At 39.7% G+C, this 23384-nt stretch overlaps 3 protein-coding genes across 4 annotated transcripts in view; 2 read left to right on the top strand and 1 right to left on the bottom strand.

Moving 5' to 3' along the window:
- Nucleotides 1-1744: 1744 nt before the first annotated feature.
- On the bottom strand, nucleotides 1745-15667 carry LOC144631486 (sorting and assembly machinery component 50 homolog B-like). Its single transcript, XM_078489923.1, has 16 exons — nucleotides 15632-15667; nucleotides 14063-14128; nucleotides 13410-13511; nucleotides 12369-12456; nucleotides 11724-11830; nucleotides 10333-10425; nucleotides 10079-10119; nucleotides 8955-9042; nucleotides 7513-7641; nucleotides 6706-6777; nucleotides 5606-5689; nucleotides 4943-5013; nucleotides 4263-4330; nucleotides 3850-3996; nucleotides 2632-2770; nucleotides 1745-2379 (listed from the first exon to the last, which is right to left on the bottom strand). The coding sequence occupies exons 1-16, from the start codon at nucleotides 15647-15649 to the stop codon at nucleotides 2334-2336; spliced, it is 1359 nt and encodes a 452-aa protein (XP_078346049.1). The 5' UTR covers nucleotides 15650-15667; the 3' UTR covers nucleotides 1745-2333.
- A 90-nt stretch (nucleotides 15668-15757) lies between these two features.
- Nucleotides 15758-21314, top strand: LOC144631487 (hsp70-binding protein 1-like). Of its 2 annotated transcripts, XM_078489924.1 has the most exons (7): nucleotides 15758-15979; nucleotides 16944-17124; nucleotides 18473-18530; nucleotides 18747-18910; nucleotides 19848-20003; nucleotides 20095-20309; nucleotides 21173-21314. In XM_078489924.1, exons 1-7 carry the CDS (start codon nucleotides 15851-15853, stop codon nucleotides 21260-21262), a joined length of 993 nt encoding a protein of 330 aa, XP_078346050.1. In that variant the 5' UTR covers nucleotides 15758-15850; the 3' UTR covers nucleotides 21263-21314. The 2 variants fall into 2 exon arrangements, with proteins under 2 accessions (XP_078346050.1, XP_078346051.1); XM_078489925.1 differs by lacking the exon at nucleotides 19848-20003.
- A 1189-nt stretch (nucleotides 21315-22503) lies between these two features.
- The window catches only part of LOC144632108 (medium-chain acyl-CoA ligase ACSF2, mitochondrial-like), an 18179-nt gene continuing 17298 nt past the window's right edge, over nucleotides 22504-23384 (top strand). Inside the window, exon 1 of the mRNA XM_078490709.1 lies at nucleotides 22504-22551. Within this exon, the coding sequence (XP_078346835.1) occupies nucleotides 22504-22551 (48 nt within the window). The remainder of the gene's footprint in view (nucleotides 22552-23384) is intronic.

The raw sequence follows: 23384 nt of genomic DNA on the forward strand, positions 1-23384 counted from the left end.
TCTGTCATCTGACTTGCTTAGACCAACCGCGTGCGAGAAAAAATATTTAATTCATTACAAATCGGTTGAGAATTTGAGACCCTGTTAGAGGTTTTATGGACAATTATTGTTAGAGGTTTTATTTTAGGGATAAAGGATAAATGTTTAAATAATTATATGGATAGGGTATAACAACTCAATTTTAGGGAATATAAAAATCAAAACAATAGGTTTTGGTAATTTAAGGGATAAGGAATAAATGCCCTCAAACTTATGGGGATAAGGGGTGTAATCCCCCTAACAGGCCTCAATTAAAAACAGCATTTTTTTGAGCGAGCTATATAAAATCATGATTTCATACACTCTTGGTAAAATACAAGTGGCATGTCCGATCATTCCATTCAAGGTTGTTTACAGGATCTTTTCTACGCTTCATCAAAGTCTAGTAAATCCGGGTAGTAAAGTATACTATTTTGCGTTTGCTTCTTGTGTTGGTGGTGTAGGTGCAGGTGGTGGTGGTGGTGTACGTTTGAGAACGTGTATATTTTTTTGGAGAGGCGAGGGGTGTTTTATTTTGTTTTTCTCTTTATTCTGTGGTGGTAAAAAATCATAAAAAGAGAGAAATTGAAAAAAAAATCCACCGAAATGCCCAGAGTATTTAGCTGCCACACCCGTGCGGGGGGGGGGGGGGGAACCCATCGGGTGCTTCCCAGGGTGGTGGATAGGGGAACAACCGCCAGATATGGTGGCTAGCTTTGAATAAAACATATGCCAAATAAGCGGTTGTACACCAAATGGCGGCGACCGTATCAGGGTGGAGTGCTATGTTGGGTGGTATCGACATTACCAAGTGAAAGCTCCACATCCCCAAATGCATGGTCATCTATGTGTGTTAGACCCTCCTCAAAAGCCCTTGCAAAGGGAAACTCCGATTCCAAACCCGGGCAGGTCGAGCTCGATTGCAATGACACTGCAGTCGATCAAGGGAAGGAAACCTTAACAGAAACACCCTAACCCTCCAGGTTGTAGGTTAGGCCATTACAACAGAGACTACAAACAGGGCTAACTCGAGTCTTAAGCTTACTATGGCTATTACTCTCTTCAACAGAGAGATCATGACGCACGGGGGCCAAAGCCGAAAGAGCGCTCTTGAACCAAATGGGCCAGTAGTGCACCCAAGGAACATCATAAAGATTGCTAAATTGGAATGTGCGAACACTGTGGGAATATTGCACGGCCGGGAGAGAAATTACCAGTAGAGAGTAGAGAAAGAAAGGAACGAAATGGCTTGGACATCTTTGACCAAGGTACGAAGATCAGCAGCAGACAGAGAGGGATAAAGGCGCTCTGTAGAGGCCTCACGTGACACGTAGTCACAAACGAGATGGGTACTGGTACATTATATGTGCACCCGAGAAATAGCCATATTCCCCCCCCCCCTCCCCCAAATGCCCACCATCTTCTGTACCGGTTGCTCTACTTTTCAAATTCTACTTTGAAACCGAAAGCCACGAATCTAAAGAGTTGATCACGGACGGCAAACGAAAGTGGACATTTTGAGGGGCGTTCACTCCCAGCAATGAGTTGGAATGTTTTGTATAATTTTATAATTTGCTTTTTGATGATTTTGATGAAAGGTCAATAGACGGCGTCAATGAAGAGAACATTTGACTTATGTTTGCCGTTCGCAAGCTGATTAGTACCTTATCGCGGGGGCATCACTAGTGAAAAGGCTATAGAGCCACTTGATACATTATGAACTATATTAAACGACTTTTATTATAAATTAAACCATTTATCCAAATTTCTACATTGCTCAATCATTAACCAGTCCCGTTACAAATAGGTATCGAGAACTACATCAGGGAGTACTCGTTCTTTCGTTCTTCGTTTGCCAACTTTGGCCCCAGCTCGTTTGCAAACGTTAGCTGAGAAAGAGTCTCCATTACACGTTACCTGGAAGTCAGACAGTTATCATCCATTAAAACGCTTACATAAAACAATACAAATTCTTCTTTAACGTTTGATTCCACTCTGTATTTTCATGTGAAAAACCACCAAACCACTCGGTTTTGATATTAATTTGCCGTTATTTTGGCAGCATCCTTGGTTTCTCCTTGCTTGGCTAACCGGTAAAAACCAGGAAAATTAACTGTAACACAGATGGTTGACAATCTGCGCTGAAGTCACTAAAATGTTGGCAAATCTCTGCTTTATCTCTTGGTCACGGACGTTTTAACAGGCTCGAAGGCAATAGCCCTTGGAGAAGCACGTTTCCCTGAAACTTGTGTCAAACAAGAGGTTTGTTGCAAAAATCCTTAATGACCACTGTTTTGATCCAAAAATGGCATTCGTCAAAGAAAGTTGATTCCAACACCGACTTGAATTCCATGGTTTACACTGAAAAACAACCAGAACACTTAAAGCACTTAAATGTTAGGCCGAAGTACATACAGGATAAAGTAGAAAAACTTTGCCCTACAGTTATCGTACGTACTGCTTAAACTAAACTATCCCAATGAAGGAAAAACATTCACTACCGACACCTTTTAGTTTACTGAATATAAAAGCGCTAAAAATTCATCCAATAAAATATTTTATATAATTCACTTAATCTTAGTAATATTAGATAGACAAGAGCCAAATGAATACCTGTCCGAATTTTGTGCTCCAAATGGTACACAATAGTTCAACTCTACACGAGCAATTCCTAACATGAACACAAGCCCTGCTCCACATGACCAGCGAATCTTCTCTCTCAGCACATCCAGTCTGTTCCTCCAGGGAAGACCTGAAAAACAAGTTCTTATGTTTAATATTTTTATGGAGCTATGCTGAATTAACCAGTTGTCTCTCTTTGCGGGCTTTGTCCTTTCTTCCCAAGAGACGTCATCCATACCAGAGTTAATAGAGGGAGACTGGTTAAGAAAATCGGTACACATCAAAAGACGAACTCTTTGTTTTGATTTATGGCATGTCACGTGATCGCGAAGTTGCACAGAATTTCAAGATGGCGTGCAGCGAGTAGTTTTCCTTCGTGTTTGTGCGACTTTATTCTTGCTTTACTGGTGATCTAAGAATAATCTATCAGAAATATTACGTGAATAGGGTCTATAAGGGATGCCCGGGGTTAACTGCTCCGTTTTTGGCTGTGGCTATTAACTCTGTCCATACTGATGAAGTAACTCTACAAAGATCCTTGTATTGTCTCTGATTGGTTGTTACTTGCGCGCGGAAAATTCATAACTTAGCAACAACCAATCAGGCATAATCTGCACAGAGCTATATACGTCATCAGAATACATTTTTTCGGTTGAACATGCCAAGAAGTAATAATCAACCAACTTGGTCCAAACGAAAAAAAGATGGTTAAAATTTGTGAGGATTGAGGCAGATTTACTGACCATTGTATAGTTTGGCCTTTTGAGCGTAAATAAGCGCTTTTCCATTAGTCAGAACTGGCCGGGCCGGTCCGTTGGTTTTGAATTTGAAAATGGGCCTTTTCCCGGTTTTTATCCACCATAACAATGTATAATATTTGTGCATTGACTGATTTGACTAGACAAATCTGACAAACAACATAATTCTGTTCTCGAAAATACCGGTCTGGCCGGCCAGTTTTGACAAATGGAAAGCGCTCAAAAGGCCAAACCTCGTTTTTTGTAAGCGGATGGCTCTTAGGGCCGCCCGCTTAATGCAGAATCTTGACTACTTCACCATGCAATTTCTTCAACTGCAGTATCAAAGCATTTGACAAATTTTGGCTGGTTTCTGAGGAATTCCAGCCGGAGAAGCCCCCGAAAATTCCAGCACACCGAAAGCGCGTTGGTATGCAACAACTTATCCAAAATTTAAAATTATATATCATACTTGTGTCAAGTGAAGCAAGATTGCCAGTGTTGAAAAAGAAATGCGTTTTGATATGGTCACCCAGGCCACCTCGTCCAGGTCTGAACGGTAACGGAGTGTAAAGATGAAGGCCTGCTGCCCAGTAGGCGTCCGCGCCCAGGGAATCATCTGCAAAAGAAAACACACGGCACATAAACGGTCTTCTTAGAAATATTACAATAGGTTTAAAAATAACAATTGTTGACGTTACAGTTCCTTTTTAGGCCCTTATCGTGTCGGGGAATCTAGTTGTAGGTTAGGTTCTCCACGATGATCGTTAAACTACCGTTGCACACCTCTCTCTTGGATTGTGTCCTTAACGTCCTTCAAGTCTCCCCCACCCTGTTTTAGTTATTAAATATCAACTATTTAGTGTAGTCTTACGCGACACTTACTTTCACTTCTCGGTCCAATCCCTTTTGTGCTGAACCCTCGAACGGACAGTGGACCACCCAGGAAAAATCTGCGTAAAAATATAAATAAAACTGCAATCCAAATTCATCGCACGCTCTAGTTTCTACTGCCTTACCACTTCGACAATACACAAAGAGGACATTTTACTTTCAGGATCCAAACTAGGAACTTAGCCAACTGAAAAAGCAATTAACAAAAGCTGCATTTAGATACGCGGTATTTGGTCTTCTGATGAACGGCAAAAATGACGATGTGACCACGACTTTTCTCTTTTGTTGTGAATGCTGAAATTTTCCGCTTTCTTTTCTTTTTATCTTTACATTACCATATCGTCAAGACTTAGCGTCTGTAAATGCATACAATTTGTTTTCGTTCAGAGGAGTCCAGCGATTGTTTATGCATCGTTTACGCCTGTTCACATGAATCGTTAGGTAAAGCCTGCGTCGAGGCTAGTGGCCCATCAAGCCAGAGCTTATCCGGGTTTCCTTGGTATGAAGCAACTAGGAGTATTCCTCCCCCCCCTCCCCCCTCTGGATGGCATGCTAGCCCAGCGCTGGGATACCCCCTCTCTCCCGTTCGCCGGCCTTCCTGGCCCCCCCTTCTCTCAAAACCAGCCTAGAAATGGAGTGGTTGAACAATTTATGCTTAGAGATGCGAGTACCTGTCATTTATTCTTGATGGTGTGCCAAATAATGGTTGCAGATTTCCTCCTTGAAAGGACCATGACAATATCTGCAACAATACAAACCAAAACATTTTTCCAATACTTTTGGTTTCATTAATACTAAGTACAACTTGACTTATGAGCGCAAAGTTGGCTCGACAAGGGACATAACATGGAAACAATCATATATCGAATGGTATCCATCAACAATGATCAAATATTTTATGTTTGGACACTGAGCAACCTGTACCCAGTGGTTCAAAAGTAGAACTAAACCGAAGTAAACCAAGTTCGCTTTCCTTTTGCCAGCTTTTCACCCGCAATTCACTTGTTTTCTTAGTCTACAATCTCCCACTATTCGTTCATAAACTGAAACTGTTGCCCGAGACAGATTTCTGGCAATAAAATACTCTATACAAAATATACCATTTATTATTGAGTATATTCTTTACATGATACATAATTTGTATTGCAATATTATACACTACACAGGTTTTTGGGTATGGAGATCTATGACTAAGAATCCAGCATATAAATAGTTTGACATGATACAAGAAAGGTATGCATTGTAAAATTAGTACATAGATGAGAAGGAATTATACCGCAACGGCAGCCTCTTGATTCAAAAGCAAAATAAGACAAAATAACAGACATGCTCACCACATCGTTAAGAGGTTCTACACTATGTTGATATTCCAAGTGGTGCTTAAGGAATCTAACATCTCCTCCGAGTCCTGCAAATTCCTAAAGTATGTAAAAGAACAGAGGTTTTACTGTGAACCTCAAACCGTTTTATAAAGTGAAAGGCATATAGATGATTCAACAGTCAATTGATGACGATTCGATTTTTTCTGTGACAAGACCAATTGTTTGGCGTAAAGTCCTGACCAACTTGCGTCCACTTGCGTCTCCATTCGGCCAGGGCTTGCGTGTACTTGCGTACACTTGCGGCGACTTACATTCATTTTGGTCGAGATCAAATTCATTCTCGTCCCCATAGCCCATTCGTTTCTCTTAGCCGGCTGGGTCTTGGCACGAGGAAACAAAGGGCTCTGGGGACACAGGATTTCCAGTCCTAGATTCTAGGACTTCCGGTCTTCATGTATGCAGTCATGACGTTTCAAAAGAATGTATGAGAGAGTCGTTACGTTTTCGACTTCCGTTTAGGAATTCTTTGTTCCAAACAGCCAATCAAAAAAATTCGAATTAATTCAAAAATCCTATGTCCCCAGAGCCCTCCGTTTTCTCGTGCCAAGCCGGCTAAGAGAAACGAAAGGGCTATGGGGACGAGAATGGATCAAATTTGCACTTAATCTAACGCAATTTTTCACCGTTTGGTCTTGCAAACTTGCGACTATATTTGCGTGTCCGTTTGGCCACCCAACGCAAGTCTGTACGCAAGTTGAACTTGCGACTACTTGCGTCCACTTGCGTTACCGTTTGGCCAGTGCTTAAGAAAAGTTCCGGGCCCCAGTTATTCAAAGGGTCGATAAACCATGCTATCCACTAGACAGTGAATTATCCAGTAAATAGAGTTATCCATCCTTTGAACAGCGGGGCCCAGTCCTTTCCAGCTTTGCTATTAGTAAATGTTATCAAGAACGCCTGTTAAACAATTGGAAAGTAATTGTGATTTTGTGTTTTAACGCGTTCTGGTTCGTCCAAATTACCGTTTATTACAGCATAGTTAAAAAATCATCAAAATAGTGACTTGGCTACTTTGTGGGTGTTTTCAAGACAACATACAAGTATTTGCATACCTGAGCAAGCTTTAGGAAATATCCTTCAGTTGGAAGTGCCATATTGTCTCTTTTATCCACCACAATTGTGTGCTGAATAAGAAAAAAGAAACAGTGACGCATGTTATTAAATTAAGGCAATTTGAAGCTTGTAATTGTAATGTTAGATTGGGAAGTATGAAAATTGAGAACAAAATCCTTAACAAAAATCAAGATTGGAGTAGAGAGTTAAAATGAGAACCGCAAGGTTCCTAAAGAACTTTTTCCTTCCTAAACATGCGTTCTGAACGGTTGTATAACAACCTTTCTTGCGTGACTGATTTTGGATGCGACAGACCCTCCCTTTAAAAAGGACTGGGGACGCCCCTGCATCTTGAAGTGCTGCATCCACATCTTTCTTGTTCTAATGGTCCAAATGTGGGCGCAGATAGCAACCTCTGGTTTTCGTTTGTTTGATTGTTTCGAAATTTTAAAATGGATCTGAATCCTTTCCCACAATTTTGTTTACACTTAACAGCTCTTGACAAAGTTAACAATCATGGGGTTCACCAAGCTCACTTTCGAGTCACAAGGAAATAGAATGCTTTTGACATGATATACCGTTGCTATGTTAACCTGGGACGTCAAATTGGCACGCGTTTACGGATGATTGGGCATTAATTTTTGTTTGATACCATTGCTTTACCAACATCCGATTAAGGATGATAGTATTGATCGATCAAAGCACAAGTGCTGTGAAGTACCATAAACTGTGGTGACCCACCTTAAAAGAAACCACAAGTCAATAATAATCAAAGCATATAAAATTCTCCATGGTTAGTTCATTACCCTAAGCGCACTTTTTAGTGAATGGCCTGCTTCTTCCCGGATTTCAAAAGATGCATTTTTTGCCAGTCCTGTCACCTCACGCCATGTTCCTTCCCAGGACAAACAGTGCTGACCGATAATGGAGGGAAACTAAACGGAAACAACACTGTTAGCAAAAAATTGATTGCTTTTCTTCTAACAGCTTTACAATTTAAAAACTATTCAATTTCATTTGTAGACAACCTTGCTATTAGGGCATGGGAGATTGTTAGAAAATAGGGCCCCAATGGGTCCTGTGTGGAGAGCAAAGTCTTAGGGATGTGATGAGAAAGTGAGTGAGATGAAATCCAACGTCTTCTTACGTGGCAGGAAATTGACTCACTCAATCTAACTATTGCAACGACCTATGATCCGAACGTCCACATCCAATGACTCAATGTGATCAGTGGCGACACTGACCGATGATTGGAATCATGTCACAATGGAGCGCCGAGCCAGACCAAGTGACAGAAGTGCAACCACTCCCAGAACCCCACTGGCCCAGAGCAACAGACCCCGCCGCGACCAGACGGCGTGACGCGCGCGGACATCATCGTCATCATCCCCACGCGCCGCGACCAGACGGGAGGACCGCGAAGCCGGAAGAGGACCGCCCGCCCACGCGCCACAAGTGGCGCCGCGACACCCCCCGCAGCGGGCGCCACAGAGAGACACCACTCGCCCGCGCCCGACGCACCCCCGAACCCGCGCCCGCCGGCCGGCGCGAGACCGGGAGGGACACCGCGACCCGCCCCGCCGCCGAGGGGCCGCGCACCGCGCGCCGCGCGCCGACGGACCCCGCCCACGCCCGCACACGCAATGGGCAGCGCGGCGCAGCAAAACACAAAAAACCATAAAAATGTCATGCAGCTGTCCTTAGTAAACTGGCAACGCAAAGTTTGTTTATGACCAAAAGGGACACCCAGGCAAGACCATATTGAAACATGACTGCCTGCTTTCGTTGCAGGGTTTTCAAAAGCTCAAAGCTCAACTGTAATCCACCGTAGGCAAAAAGATGGCGACTGGTACATTTACCCATAATTCTTAGCACACGAAAAAACTAAAAAAGCTTTTAAAAACGCACAAATAAGTTCTAAAAGCTCCAAAACTGGTATACGCAGGGACCAGGGACAGTGACTTTTTATGTGTGTTCTGCAGAATAAGTTTGTATACTTTCTAGTGTTTTACTGGATAACAAATATAATTCCCTTGAACTATTTCTGTTGAAATGGGCTTAAAAAGAAACTTAAGCTTCCCGAAACAGAGGCAAACACATCAAGGCTAGATTCTTATCTACACCTTGTGTAACTTTAATGTTTGTCTTACACTCTCCAACTTTTTCATACATATGCACCACAACTTGATGACTGAAAGGTTACAAAGGAGCAATAAGCAGTCCTTTATTTTTAACACCAGATGGTTACCGTATAATCCATAGAGAGTCCTTGTGTTGCTTCCCAGTGTGAACACATTGGTACGTCTGTAGTGGATTTTTGAGCTGCAAAAGTAAAACTGTGCAACAACATGTTAATTAATTTATCATACCTGTTCCTGTATTTAGCAATCCTGTGCTATATTATTTGTAACACTGTAAACTAACATGAAATATTGCAAACTGTACATTAAACTTGTTAAAAATCCTGAACAATACTAGCCAGTTGGATATTAAATGGTAATTTAGCCGAGGTGAGCTGAGGAGATGAACCCATAACTACCATATTATTTAATTATAGATGCAGTGTTTGTAGTCAGATTTGATGATTTTAGCCTCATTTGACTGGATTTCATGCCAAGCACTCTGTTCAACTAGTACAGGGTGCTAGGCATGAAATTTGTTGTTGAGACCTTTAAAGCTCTCGGCAAAGTGCCATTGCCTTCCAATTGTAATTTTGAAGTTATGGTCTCATTTACTCTAGTATCTTTCAGAGACATCAGGTGAGTTCTGAATTAGCCCTACATTGTATACATGCAGACACTGAGACTGGGAGCCTGGCCACTGTTACAGGGTTTGTTACATCCCATCATAGCCAAGCAATGTGTGCCATGGTCTACATAGCTAAAGCCCTTTGAATACCAATCTGGGTGTGGAGCTAAAGCCCTTTGTACACCAATCTGGGTGCGGCTCAAGCTTTTTTTACCCCTAAAAGATACCATCCATTTTATGCCTGATTGGTTTAGAACAAAAAGACAGAATGACTGTCCTTTTTATTGCTTCACATGCAATCCTTATTGAGAACATGATGGCAAAATGCCTGAAACCCAAGTAAGTGAGACCAAAACCATGATTCAAACTCCTAAGTGGGACGACAAGCATCCTTTTTCATATGGGAGTCCCACCTCCCCATCTATCTCTTCAATTTAGACCACAATGATTTGTCTAGCTTTCTCAAGTAAACATGACCTGCCATGCTACAGACTGGCTCTGGCTCCATATCAACTGGGCTGACCAGGTGATCAGTACTCTCAATAATCTGGTGAAGAAAACTCTTTATTTTACGGGTATTTTTGTGTTTTTTTTTTTTTTTTTAGAGGATAAGAACAAACTCACCTTCTTTCTGGTGTCCCTGGTGTTGGCTTAAAGAATGCAAGCTAAAAGACAAAACAAGTTCAGCTTTATTCTACACCACACTAGTTTGACTTTCCAAACAATTACTGTTTGGAGTAAGTAAAATTTGATGGTACACTGACATTTCTATTAATTTATTTGATTATTGCAGCATGCTCATTGACCATTACAAGTGCTGAGTCCTACTGACCTTTCTTATGTAAAATTTTCATATATTGTATATAGTTATTACTCACTTGATATGACATTCTAGTTCTTGTACCAAATGAAAGATCAGCTCTAACTTGTTCTGCACGGCCAAATACATTGTTAAGACGGCAACCAAACAACATGAAAAAAAAAAAACAATTCACAATTAATATTTGTTTGTATTCTAATTAAGTGAACTACCGGTACCATAGACTGCAAAACAGTCGTATCTGGGTAGACTGGGGAGAGACGCTAAAAGATACGACTGTCAGCTTTCCATACATTGAATTCGTTTCGAATTTCCCGTTCTCCCAGAAATGGAAAATTCCCATTGGTCAATTATGACATTACCTGTCACCAAAAACTCTTTCGCACCTCGTCAAAGATTTTCGACTCTGTATCAATTTGACAGTAGAACATGCTCTTCGCGCAAACGAAATGGAAAAGACTTGGATGCGCTTGCGAACGATTTGGGTTTTGTTTTAAAATCAGATCAAAAGGAAGCTGTTTAATCAAAGGGAAGGGATGTTTGTGCTGTGCTTTCAAAGGCCTTTGGCAAAAGCCGCATTTTCCAACTGTTTGTCCTGGCAAAGAGTTCAAGCTCCCTAAATGCAGCTTCATTGCCGCTTTTGAATTCGCAGACACATAATCTGCAACAGTCCGACGTCGACGCGTCTTTTCGCTTTGTTCATCGTCATGAGGCGGGTTTCTTCGGTGTTGTTTGATCCACTGGATGAATAAAAACAGACTTCTATTTTAAATGGGACACATTCTACCTTTTTCACACAAAATTGAACCAAAATTTAAAAAAAAAACTCGTTGGACTTTTAAACACTCTAGTTCGTACATGGACAACGTGAAAATAAACAATGCTATCAAATTTAAAATATGGGTGGAGGTGTCATAGAATTTTTGACAACTCGGTGACATTACTTGGCCCCTTGGTCGGAACGAATTCGTTGTATGGAAAGCTGACAGTCATTTTTTCTCGTCTCGCTCGCACTGTGGGCGTGCAAGGCTCGCAAGACAATTGGCGCTTCGCGCCTTCGATAAGCACTTTTTCCAACGACTTCAGAGAAAAAACGACTGTTTTGTAGTCTACTGGTACCACAAATATTTCATATACTATCTCTCTCTGTCTGTTTTTGATTTAATAAGATCAGATGCTAAATACTTATCAGTATCAGATCTAGAGGTGCTCAACAGGCAGGAGTGGGGACTGGAAGTGAATAATAAAGAGAGGGGAGGGTGGAAGTGAGCCATTTGTAACCTTCAAAAAGGGGAAAGAAAAAAACTGAAGAGGGGGAGGGTAGAAGTGGGCCATCTGTTGCTCAAAAAGAGGGAGAGCTTCTTGGACCACTGCTAGTGTACAATTATATAAAAAAGTACCTCACTGGTCTTGTTTGACATAAGATGAATGTGATACCACTTCACTCACCATGTTGCCTTCATTGTTACCAATTTGAGTTCCTGTACTACTGCTGAGGAATCTTTTTTCTTTTACTTCAAATGTGACATCAAACCCATTTGGATGCTTGGAGTGATCTACAACAAAGATTTACAATAATAATGATTCCTTAGTTTAACTATAATGGTAGGGGGGGGGGGGGGGGAAGGGGGACAGCGCAGGAAACCCGGGGAAAAGGAGGTACAGGTTCTTGTAGAAAGGCTACAGCAGGCCAAGAGAAAAGTGAGAAAAAGGGGGTATATTAAATTAGTTATTAATTTATTATTTAGCCCAGGAGTCAGAAGGGAAAGGTACATGAGGTGGAAGATAAAATTATTGGAAGCAGAAAGAGTTCAAGCCCTACCCCCTCCCCCATCTTCCACCAGTTGCCTTGTATTAAAATACTTGAAAGTTAATAACACAATAGCCTCTGTTTAAGGAATATTTTGTTCTTGGACATTACCTGTTCCCACACTCACAGTTTCGTAGTTTTTTTTCAATAAACAGCATGACTGTTACTTGCAACAGATAATGTCCATGAACCAAAAACTGTGGGCACTTTTGTGCCAAATAGAGGGTTATTGTTTACACACATTACTATAAGCAAAAGAAGTGCACTTGGTACTGCTACTATACCTGAGCTTGTGTCAATGAGCATATCAACTTCACGAAACACTCCAAGATTCTGCAGGCTGTCTTTTGCCTCAAATGCTAATTCTAACAGCTGTGAAATAAAAAACCAAACCAATAAATAGAATGACTGAGTTCTTATGCTCTGGGCCGGGTTGTTCAAGAACAGATTACCACTAACCCAGGATTAATAGTTGTTCAAGGGTTCAATTTCTCTTGTATTGAAGTGTTTAAATTTTTTATGTTTGTGTAGTTGATAATAGTCGATGTCATAACTGGAGGACAGGTAATACAAAAAAGAAAACCTCGCTAAAAAGTTAAAAATGTAAAACTGAAATGAAAATTCATGTCAATACTGGATTAGCATAACGGTGCTTTAAGCAACACATTCCAGATGTATCAAAGGATATTAAATAAAGTGGGAGATATACTGGTCTAATGGTTAGCACAGTGGAATCTGGATCGGCCTTGGGTGGTTCTACCTCACTGTGTCATGTTTTTGGGAAAGGCACTAAACTCTCACCATGCCTTTCTTCAGCCAGCCTGGAGTATAAAAGAGTACTGGTGGACAGTTATGACAGCCTTACAGAATGCTGGTGGGGTACTGAGCTTTCAGTCGATTATCTAGCTTCCCATTAATAAGTACACATGTACAACTCCTTTATAACAAAGACCTCAGTACAAAGAAATAAAAAATAAGAAAGGAAAGCCAAGGGGGGGGGGGGCGATTTAAACAAAAGAAAAAGCCAATCAAATGAACTGTTTTAAAGTTCCTTTGTTATACAAGAGTAATAATGAAACGATTGATTTCACTGGCTAGACTTAAAACTCCCATTGATAAAATCAAGTGAATCAAATCATGTGTCCACAGAGCCACTTGTTTCTTGTACCCTGGCTCTGGCAGCCAGCTAAAAGGGACAAGCAACTCTGGGGTGATGTCCCCACTCCTCATCATGCTAATTTGGAACCTGAATTTCATGTGGATCATCATTACATTATTTCACTATTCCCACATTACACCATCATATATCATCATACTCAGTTTACCTCTTGGAATGTTGTGGCCTCCAATACTCGTTTAATACTTGGAATTAAAATATCTTTTTTGGTTCTCCAATACCCTTCAATATTGACTTGATCCACAACAGCCTGCAAAAGAAAACAGTTTTATATATACACATATATATGACAGTGAACAAACCAATCAGATAAATGCATCAGAGTTTATTGCACATGTTGTAGCAATAACTTACAATGTCTCATACCCAAGGTCTGTACAGACAATAGAATGTATCCTTATTTTAATTCTTGGGCTTTGAATATCGCACTGCAAAGTCTCAAATAAACTATAAAACGAGCATGGTGACCCCTCTTTTGATTATTTGTTTAGTATTTTTGATAGTACTTCTTCCTCAATGGAATCACCTTAAATTATTAACATGCATTGGGGAAGAATGTCCTCCAAAAGAAGACTGAAATTCAGCTGCCTCCTGTTGTTGTTGTAACACATCCCCAAGAGAGACATTTGAATCAAACGGCCACTTTAAATGTAAATAATTTTTTTAGTATATATCACAGTACATTTAGTTCAGTACACTGTAATTGTATTGATTAACTTTTCCCCCTCCCTTTCCCCATTCCACACCCTTGGACCGACATATAAATGTATTTGCTCAGAAAATATATGACTGTCAACTTACTGGTTTGAACAAAAATTCCTTGGCTGTATCTTTAAGCTGAGAGTTAATTCCATCCTCTGTTCCCTCCTTATAAGCAACAAATATATTAAACTCAACCTTGTTTACTGTACAGTATGGGGCCCAGTTCTCGGCCAGGTCCAGTTTTCGGCCACTTTGTGTTCAACGCGTTTTTTCACACCCCAGTTGAATTAAAAGAAAAAGTTATTTCCATCAAACGATAGTCAAATTCTTGTGCTCTAAGTTTCTTGAGTTTGATCCTTCAACTCACTTAGAAAGCTCACACGTCGAGTTTATGCGGAGGTAGGTTAATTTGTTTTCCCGTAAACTTGTTTGTTTACGGCTCCTTAAAATTCATGGATGTAGTTAAATTCTTATTTTATTCAAAAGCCCCAACCAAACAAGCTAATTCTTTGCACGTGAAATGTAGAATAATTCAGCTTTCTGCTTAAGTTAACTTTTCGTTGAACCTTTGTATTTTTTGGTCTTAATTTACTTTGAAATTTTTTCGTGCGACTTTTGCGTATTTGCCACTAGTGAGTTTTCACAGGTTTTTACACTGAGAAATATGCCTTTTTTCTTTTTATAGAAAATTTTTATGAACTTCAAAAGCAAAGGAAAATAAATATTATCACTTATTTGAAACACGTGAATAACAAAGAAAATTTGACAGATCTACGAAACAATCAAACAAACACAGTCATTTTCAAATATTTGGTTTGGTCACTGAGTTTGGCACCAATCATAATATCATAATATTATTTCAGCAGCGATTTTCTCAGGAAAATTTTGAGGGATGAGGCTCAATTTTGGTGAAGACAGGGAGCAACATCTTGTCAATCAGAAACCAATATTCGTCAGAGGAGATTTTTAATAGTCGGGCATACATTCCAGTTTAAAGTCGAGGCAGTCGCGGCTGTTGGCCGACAACTTGCCTGCAGTCAACAGTCGAAAGATTCAGTAAAAGGATACTTAAAATAGTGCAGAAAGGCAGATAAAATGCCACACACGAGTCAACTAACTTTTCATTTAACTTAACTGAGATATACAGATTGCGACAAGTCTAAATGTGTATTGCTCAGTGCTTTATCCATAACTGTCATAGACTTCTTTAGATTTCTATAATTTGTCTGTTATGCCAACAAATATTTAACTGTGAACACGTGGTCTGCCTGTGTATATTAAAATGCTCAATATAGGTGACCCCATAGGTGACACTATCTTGGGAGGCCTAGGGGGCCAGGGGCGGGGGGAATACTTGAGACCATATGTATAAATGGGGCCTAACAGTGGCTGTGACGACAAAATATTTTCTCATTTAATCAGGCACTGATTCTTACATTCACCCTAACGTTAAAAATCTGAGGTAAGTGTTCGCAAATCAAAGGAAGGGAGTGGGGAATCAGCTAGCATGTAGTTTCCAGGGTTTAATACAAGATGTATGCACTACTAATTATGAGCTACGTTATATTAAGCGATCAGAATGTAGTTTAAGGCAAACATTTTCTACATTTGTTTCGTAAAATACTCAAACAAATATACGGAAGGTGTACTAAAGATAGGAGAACTTACCGCACCGTCGGCAGCCATCTTGAATGTGAGCCCGCTATTCCTAATGGTCAGAGAGACTAAAGTACATTATAGTTACCATATACGAAGTACCTACCATAAAAATAGTTCCCAGTCTCACACGCGATGCCAAACATTGTCACATTTCACCACATTTCTTTCAAAGAAGTTTCGTTTTGCAAATTAAAACAGGCTAATTAAAAAGTTTAAGGGGATATAATCATGGCAAGTGGCGAAGAAAATCGACGAAGATATCCACGCAACATACAAGGAATACTGCAGATGGCCGTGGATCATTCTGATGATCCTGAAAGCTCTACTTCTAGTGTGTTCCAGGAAATGAGTGAAGAGGTTAGTCTAGTGAGATAAGATTTCAAAACGAAATTATACACAGTGTAGAAGATTTTATATGTATATACATTGTCAGTTATACACAGATCTATGAGTCTAATGCAGTGTTGATGAAACAACTATCCATAAAGTCAATTCAGTTCAGTAATGCCCATCTCACGAGCCCAACCCCCCCCCCCCCCCACCTGAACGTTACATTAGCATCCATGCCAACTCTCCCGGATACAGGCCGCATCTCCCGGACTCCTGTATGGGTCACCGCTTATCCGTTGAGAATGCAGTGAGAAGTTTCTCGTCCAAGTTTCCCCGTTAAAACTCTGCTCTTGTCACGGGCAACAGAGCTAGTTTCCAATTGAAAACGCATTGTGCTATCGACGTCAGCAGTCTCTCACACTTTTTAGTGACCCAACTTTTGTGCGAACGGGACTGCTGATGTCAATAGCATGAGATGTTTCCATTGGAAACTAGCTCTGTCGCCCCTGACAAAGCAGAGTTTTAACAGTAAACCTTGGGTGTGAAACTTACCTTGTTGCATACTCAACTGATAAACGTAGTATCTGATACATTTTTGTGGATGAATTGCTGGAGCTTTATTTTTTACACCATTTTGGGTTTGAGAAGAGCTATCTTGATGCAAGATACCTCTTCTACAGTTACAGAAGACACTAGACAACGTTTATTGCTGGTAAAATGTCTGCTTTATTCCTTATATAAAGAAAAGCCATAGACTTTTTCAGCTGATTTCAAGAGTAGTAGTAGTATAAAATTAGTTTTAGTTTTATTCAGAGAGTACAATAAATGACCACAAGTTTTCCATAGTTACAGACTTTAATAAAACAGACACCCGTATAATATGGACACTTTGGCATGTCCCCTTGGTGTCCATATTAACAGGGTTCACTGTATCATATGATATACCTATCCCTGAGATTTAAGTGTGCAGTATATTTTCTTTCCTTTTAAGAGAAGAAAGTGGCTTGAGGAAGCATTGTCATCCATAGTGGAGGATACAGATGTTAAAAGAATGATGACTTATTTACAAATCTTGGAGAAACCACAAAATGATACCGATGATGACCTTACCAAGAAGGAAGATGCATTTGAAGGGCTGTCCATGATTGTGGATAACTTAGACAATGCGAATGGTATGTCCATAGCTAATGTATTAAACAGGTGACATTATTATACAGGCTTGAGTAAAGACTATGTTATTACAGAAAAATGCATAACACAACATTGTACATTTTTGTGAGTGATTTCTTTTTAGACTGGTAGCAGATCAGGGGCGGATCAAGGGGGGTGGATTGGGATGCTAGCCACCCCCCTTGATCAACCAGAAAAATGAAAATAAACATATTTAAATAGAAAATAAGGACAATGTTCATCAACCTTTCATAGTCAGGCGGCCGTTCAAAGTTAAGGACAGCCAATTTTCCAAAATAGGAGATTTTCGACAGCCTGTTTTACGAAATTCTGTAACGAAACATGTGTGTATAATTTTAAAAAATTAGATTCCTTTTAGTTTTCAAGAGATGTTTTAGCCTTGCTGGAATGATTTTCTTCTCCATTTACATCTTTTTAGCGAGTTTTCTTACTGTTTTTTCGCATCGAAACGATTTCACAAGCAAACAAAGTCGCCGAAGTTGTCCCCAGGCCACTTTCCCAAGGGCTAAAAATGTCCACGCACGTGGTTGAGCGAAAAAAACTGCATATCTGTTCTTTCCTGTAAGTTCGTGGCCCGTCAACTTAAATTTCAATCACTGTTCATTTCATAACTGAGAACTAGACTTTTTCTCCGAAATATAACTCAAGGTAAGTTAAGGAAAGAATATTTTGCCGAATTATCAAGGAAAATAATAAATTAATTGGCAGCTGTATAAAGCTGCTCAGAATCGGGAAATCACGTCTAAGAGGCTTCAACTTTTCAAAATTTTCTGAGGGGGCATGCCCCCAGACCCCCCTAGAGGGATGAGCCTACGGCTCCATGGAATATGAACCTTAGACCCAAATAATATGCACTCCCACTTTTAAAAAACTGCCTAAAAGCCTGAAACCCCCTCCCCCCATAAAAAAAACTGGGGCTTGAACAATATAGTAAACAAAAATATTGGTAAACAGCCACCCCCCTTTGAAAAATCCTGGATCCACCCCTGCAGATAAAGTCTGTGTCCAGCCTAGTGGCCCATACAGCCGTAGCTTATCCTGATTTCTGTAGCATTAAGTGACTTGGAGTATTTCTACTCCCCCCTTGGATGGAAGGCTAGTGCATCGCAGGAAAATCAGCATTAAATTTACCCATTTACACACCTGGGTGGAGAGGCACTATGAGAGTATAAAGTGTCTTGCCCAAGAACACAACACAGTGACCAGGCCAGGGCTTGAACCCGGACCGCTCAATCCAGAGTCCAGTGCGCTAACCATTAGGCCACTGTGTCTCCCACCAGACTAGTGGAGAAAAAAAATAAAATCACTAATTCTTTTCACCTGTTACAGATTTTCACAAGATTGGAGGCTATCATGTTATGATAAAATGTCTTTCAAGTGAACACAGGTCTGTTGCAAATCATCAAAATTTAGTTTTTTAATTACATTTTAAGAGTTAAATGTGTCTTGCCCAATGTCAAATCATGAGAACAATGCCAGGCATGCATGTCCACCTAGGAATTTCAAGCCTTTAACTCATGAAATTATGATCATGAAGCTTGCATTGCCACAGCAAAGTGTCAAGAAAATTGTTAACAGCTTTGTTTCCTATTTCTCGTTATAGTTCTTTAAGATGGAGAGCAGCTGATATCCTGGCTGTGTGTGTTCAGAATAATCCCTACTGTCAAAAAGCTGCAATGGAAATAAATATGCTTCCAACACTTGTCACCCTTCTTGAAACTGACCAGTCAGATCAAGTGAGAATAAAGGCATTATACGCTATATCATGTGAGTATTTAACACTTAAAACTTGTGCATGTTACGTTAATAATTTTTAGGCGTCATGTGAATTTTACAATCCCCCAGGTGGATCCGCACCCCTCTTTTCTCCACTCTCTCACAAAAAAATTTAAGAGCAATGCTTTGTTGTAGCTCGTTTATGTGCCTGCAGTTATTAATTTTAATTTGTAACAAAATATAGAAAATAAAAAAAAGATTAAAATAAATTACTTTTTTTAGATCAAGCAGACTACACTAAATAATGTATTAAACAAAGCTGCTGTTGTTGAATGACATTCTGCAGAGAATGTGATCAAAAAACATCTAAATCATTAGACAGCATTGCATCAAATGTGGATCCACTAAACTCCAGGCCCTGGTTGTTCAATGCTATCCACCAGATAAATCAGGGGCACCCAACAAGAAAATTGTACTGTAGGTATTGGAACACCATTTACATTTATAAGTGTCCTTTTTGTGTGATTTAAACCCTTATTTTTAAATGCTAAGAAAAGTGTATCTTTTCAGATATGCTAGCTGAACTTTTAAACTTCAGAAAATTTTAGGGAACGAAATATCATTACCTAAATTTACAAGCCGCTGTTGCTTTCTCGAAAATCATAGCTGGCCTTTTTTTGTGCCCAAAACGACATTTTTCTCTCTTCAAAAACAACTGGCATCACTTTTCCTATGTCACAAAAGTTTGAGCTGTAGAAATCATCAATAAAATTGTAGGCGCTTATAGGTCTTCCGAACAGATATTCACCACAATGGTCTGTTGGGTGTCCCTGATAAATCACTTTTCAGTGGACAACATAATTTATTTTGTTAACACTGGATGTCCAGTGGATAGCAATTAATCTGGTAGATAACGTTATCCACCCTTTGAACAACTGTGTGCAGGTGTATAACAATTTTTAAATTGCTTCTTGCCTTTTTCTGCCAGGCCTAACAAGAGACTTCCCCACAGCTGAGGAAGCATTTTTGCAAAGAGATGGCTTTTCAGTACTGATGCGAGCAATGCAAGGAGAAAATGATAAACTTATAACCAAGTCTGCATTCATGTTATGGAATATGCTGGTCACAGAACCTTCACATAAATGTAAATGAATAGGGCAAATTAATTATTATTGATTATTTTCTTATTTAAAATGACTTACTCACACACACTTTACTCTCTGATCTCTTTTAAGCAACACTCTTCAAGATGGGGTTCATTGAGCAGTTGGTTGGCCTTTTGCGAGGTCCTCTGAAGTCTTCATGTGAACATATAATAAGTTTGTTAAGGACTTTTGTGACAGATTTTCCACTAGCCATAAATGAGTGCCACAGATCTGAGTTTGATCTAGAGAATCTACTAACATCAATTATTACATCCTCCATGGAAGATGATCCAGATTTACACAAGGTACATGTAAATATTGAATTGGGGTATCATAGTATAAAAGGAAACTAATATGTTTATCAATGCAATCAGGTTTAAAGATGTTTTCATGTAAACAAAAATATATACAATGTATATATTAGAGTTGCAGTTATATTATGTAGAGGTCAGGCACGGTGGCCTAATGGTTAGTGTGCTGGACTCCGGATTGAACAGTCCAGCCCTGGCTGGGGCACTGCCCCGGGGGGGGGGGGGGGGGGCGGATATCTAACCCCTTACCGTTTTATATACCATTTTGATAGAAAAGGTACCCCTTTTGTATACCTTTTATTGCCAAAAGGCACCCCTTTCATATACCTACACGACATCACATTAACCTAAAACAGGAAGATTTCTTGTCATTTTTATGTAGGGCTTAATAAATTACGACGATACAGCCAAAAGTTGCGTCTGCTCGAAATATTTAATGTTAAGGCCTTTTAAAATATCATTATGGCAGATTTCCCTACCCTTTCATATACCTAAACTTGTGAAATCCCTACCCTTTTATATACCTGGAGCCTGAAAAAGGTACCCCTTTCGGGCGGAGCCTCCCCGTATAGGCCATTTTAGGGAGTACCCCCCGGGGGCACTGCATGGCATCCCATCCAAGGGAGTACATGTAGAAATACTCCTAGTCGCTTCCTGCTACGTAAACCAGGATAAGCACTGACCTGATGGGCCACTAGGCTTGTCAGACTTTACCCCTTTTATGTTACGCAAAATAACACATTATACATTTCAAAACCATAGCATAAAGACTTTAACACCTTCTTACTCTTTGAATCCATTAAAGGAATATGTACATTTTTGATTTACTGACAATACATTTTATTTTTTGTTTATAGGAGATGATCCTCAACTGCAAAGAATTGCTGAACCTTTGCTTCAACAAACAGAATCAGAATCAGTCCAATGCTGGAGATAATTCAAGATAAAAAAAAATACCAGAATATAAAACTGTAAAATAAAATCCCAGACTCGTTTTTATCATTTCTTGTTGCTTGTTCTGTCATAAATTATAATGTACAAACCACATACAGTCAACTCTCCCCTTGCGGACACCCCGCTATTGCAGACACTCGCTATTACGGACAAAATCCAGATCCCTGGCGAATAGGGTTTGACTGGAAATGACTCTTGCTAAAACGGACTCTCGCTATTACGGACACTAAACGACGCCCCGAGCGTGTCCGCTTTAACGAGAGTTGACTGTATTAATTCCTTTGTCATTCCTGGTGATCTAATGGTGGCACTGTTAACTTGTACCTGACCATTATACATCTGTACATTTTATCCAACTTCCCCAGCTTGGATACATATGTTATACTGGTAGTTTAATTTTACTTTTGGTGCAACTTTTCCAAACTATATTTTTTTTAAACTAGTTTATTTTCTCAAACCAGTTCCTTTTTAACTTGAAAAACGGCAAAGCCAATAGCCCTTATGCATGTTTGCGTCAGACTGGCTAGTTTCACCACCAAGCCTCGCTTTTGAAGTGTATACTTGTAAATATTATCATGAACGAAGTCAAAATAGAGAAATTAATGTAATGAATTATCTCGCTTATTACCTTATTCTCTTCCCCTTCCCTGCCCACACCATTGTAATTGTAACATTTATTTATTTTGGCTTCATTTAAGTAAAGTAATTAATAAATAAGTTAATTTAAGTAATGCATCGTAACTCGAGGAATTATATTAGTTAATTTCAATTTTCTGTAGAGGGAGCGCACTGACATTTATGTATTTTTTCTTATTTGTTATTTGTTAATTGTATTTATGTAGTGCCTTTGTTGTAAATAAAGTATTCATTCAATGCAAAAAAAAAAAAATCATGAACAAATTCCCCAAGCCTCAAAGATGAAAAGAGTGCCCTCGTGAAAACTGCATGAGGGTGAAGAAAGGTTGAGAATAATTTGCATAAATGAGGCTTTGTGGTGAATTTTGAGCTTATGACGTTATCAAGCATAAGATCTATTTCACTCAGTCACTCTGGCGGTAACAGATTCTTGTTAAACATTTTGATATTAATAAATATCTATTCAATTAATTAATCTGAAGTGTAGGCAGCACCTGACTGTGTGCACACTGGGAAAAATAAGGAGGATATTTGTTACTTTTAGTTAATAGTTGCACTAACTTTTCAAGTTAGTAGATAAGTAACTGTTTTTCCCTTAATGGAGGTTGATATAGAATTCATGAAGCTCAGATTGTCCCCAGACACAGTAACTGGAAGTCAAAGCATGTCCTTTTTGGCAAATCTTTTTGGTATCCAGTGAGATTGCCCTATAGGTGGATTGCTCCCTGAGTCAGATTGCTTTGATAGAAAATTATGTACAGATTTAGTGCCCTCAAGAATTGACTTCCAACAGAAGTGACTTTATTCCATGTTATAATGAGCACATTCTTATTATTTTCCAAGTGGTGCTCAAACTGTACCCCCCCCCCCCTGGGGGTACGGGGGGGCTACTCAAAAGCGTTTTGTACGGGGAGGCTCTGCCCCGAAGTCCAAACCCTTACCCTTTTATATACAATTTTAACAGAAAAGGCACCCCTTTCGTATACTTTTTACTGAAAAAAAGGTACCCCTTTCATATACCGAAAAGGCAGGACAAAAATTATGCCTAAAACAGGAAGTCTTGATGCCATTTAAATGATACCTCCATAAGGTGCGTCTGTTCAAAATATTTTAATTGAAGGCCTTTCTAAATACCTAAACGGGCGATATCCCTACCCATTTATATACCTTAGCTTGTGAAATTCCTACCCTTTTATATACCTGAAGCTTGAAAAAGGTACCCCTTTTGGGTGGAGCCTCCCCGTATAGGCCAATATAGGGAGTGCCCCCCCCCCTGGGACTGTACCTGCAACTCTGCCAGACATGTGGCCATTTTAGCAAACTTCAATTTAAAAAAATAATAAAACCCAACTGAGACAAACAAAACTTGGAGCGAAGTTACTTCTGTTACAGGTTAAGTCATACTTATGGGGCAATCTGACAGTAATTGATTATTGTGTCATTAAAAACACACGACTCTGGTTGCCACCTGTGATGTCC

This window comes from Oculina patagonica, chromosome 12 (assembly GCF_052425735.1).
Source record: "Oculina patagonica isolate OP01 chromosome 12, crgOcupat, whole genome shotgun sequence".
Lineage (NCBI taxonomy): Eukaryota > Metazoa > Cnidaria > Anthozoa > Scleractinia > Oculinidae > Oculina > Oculina patagonica.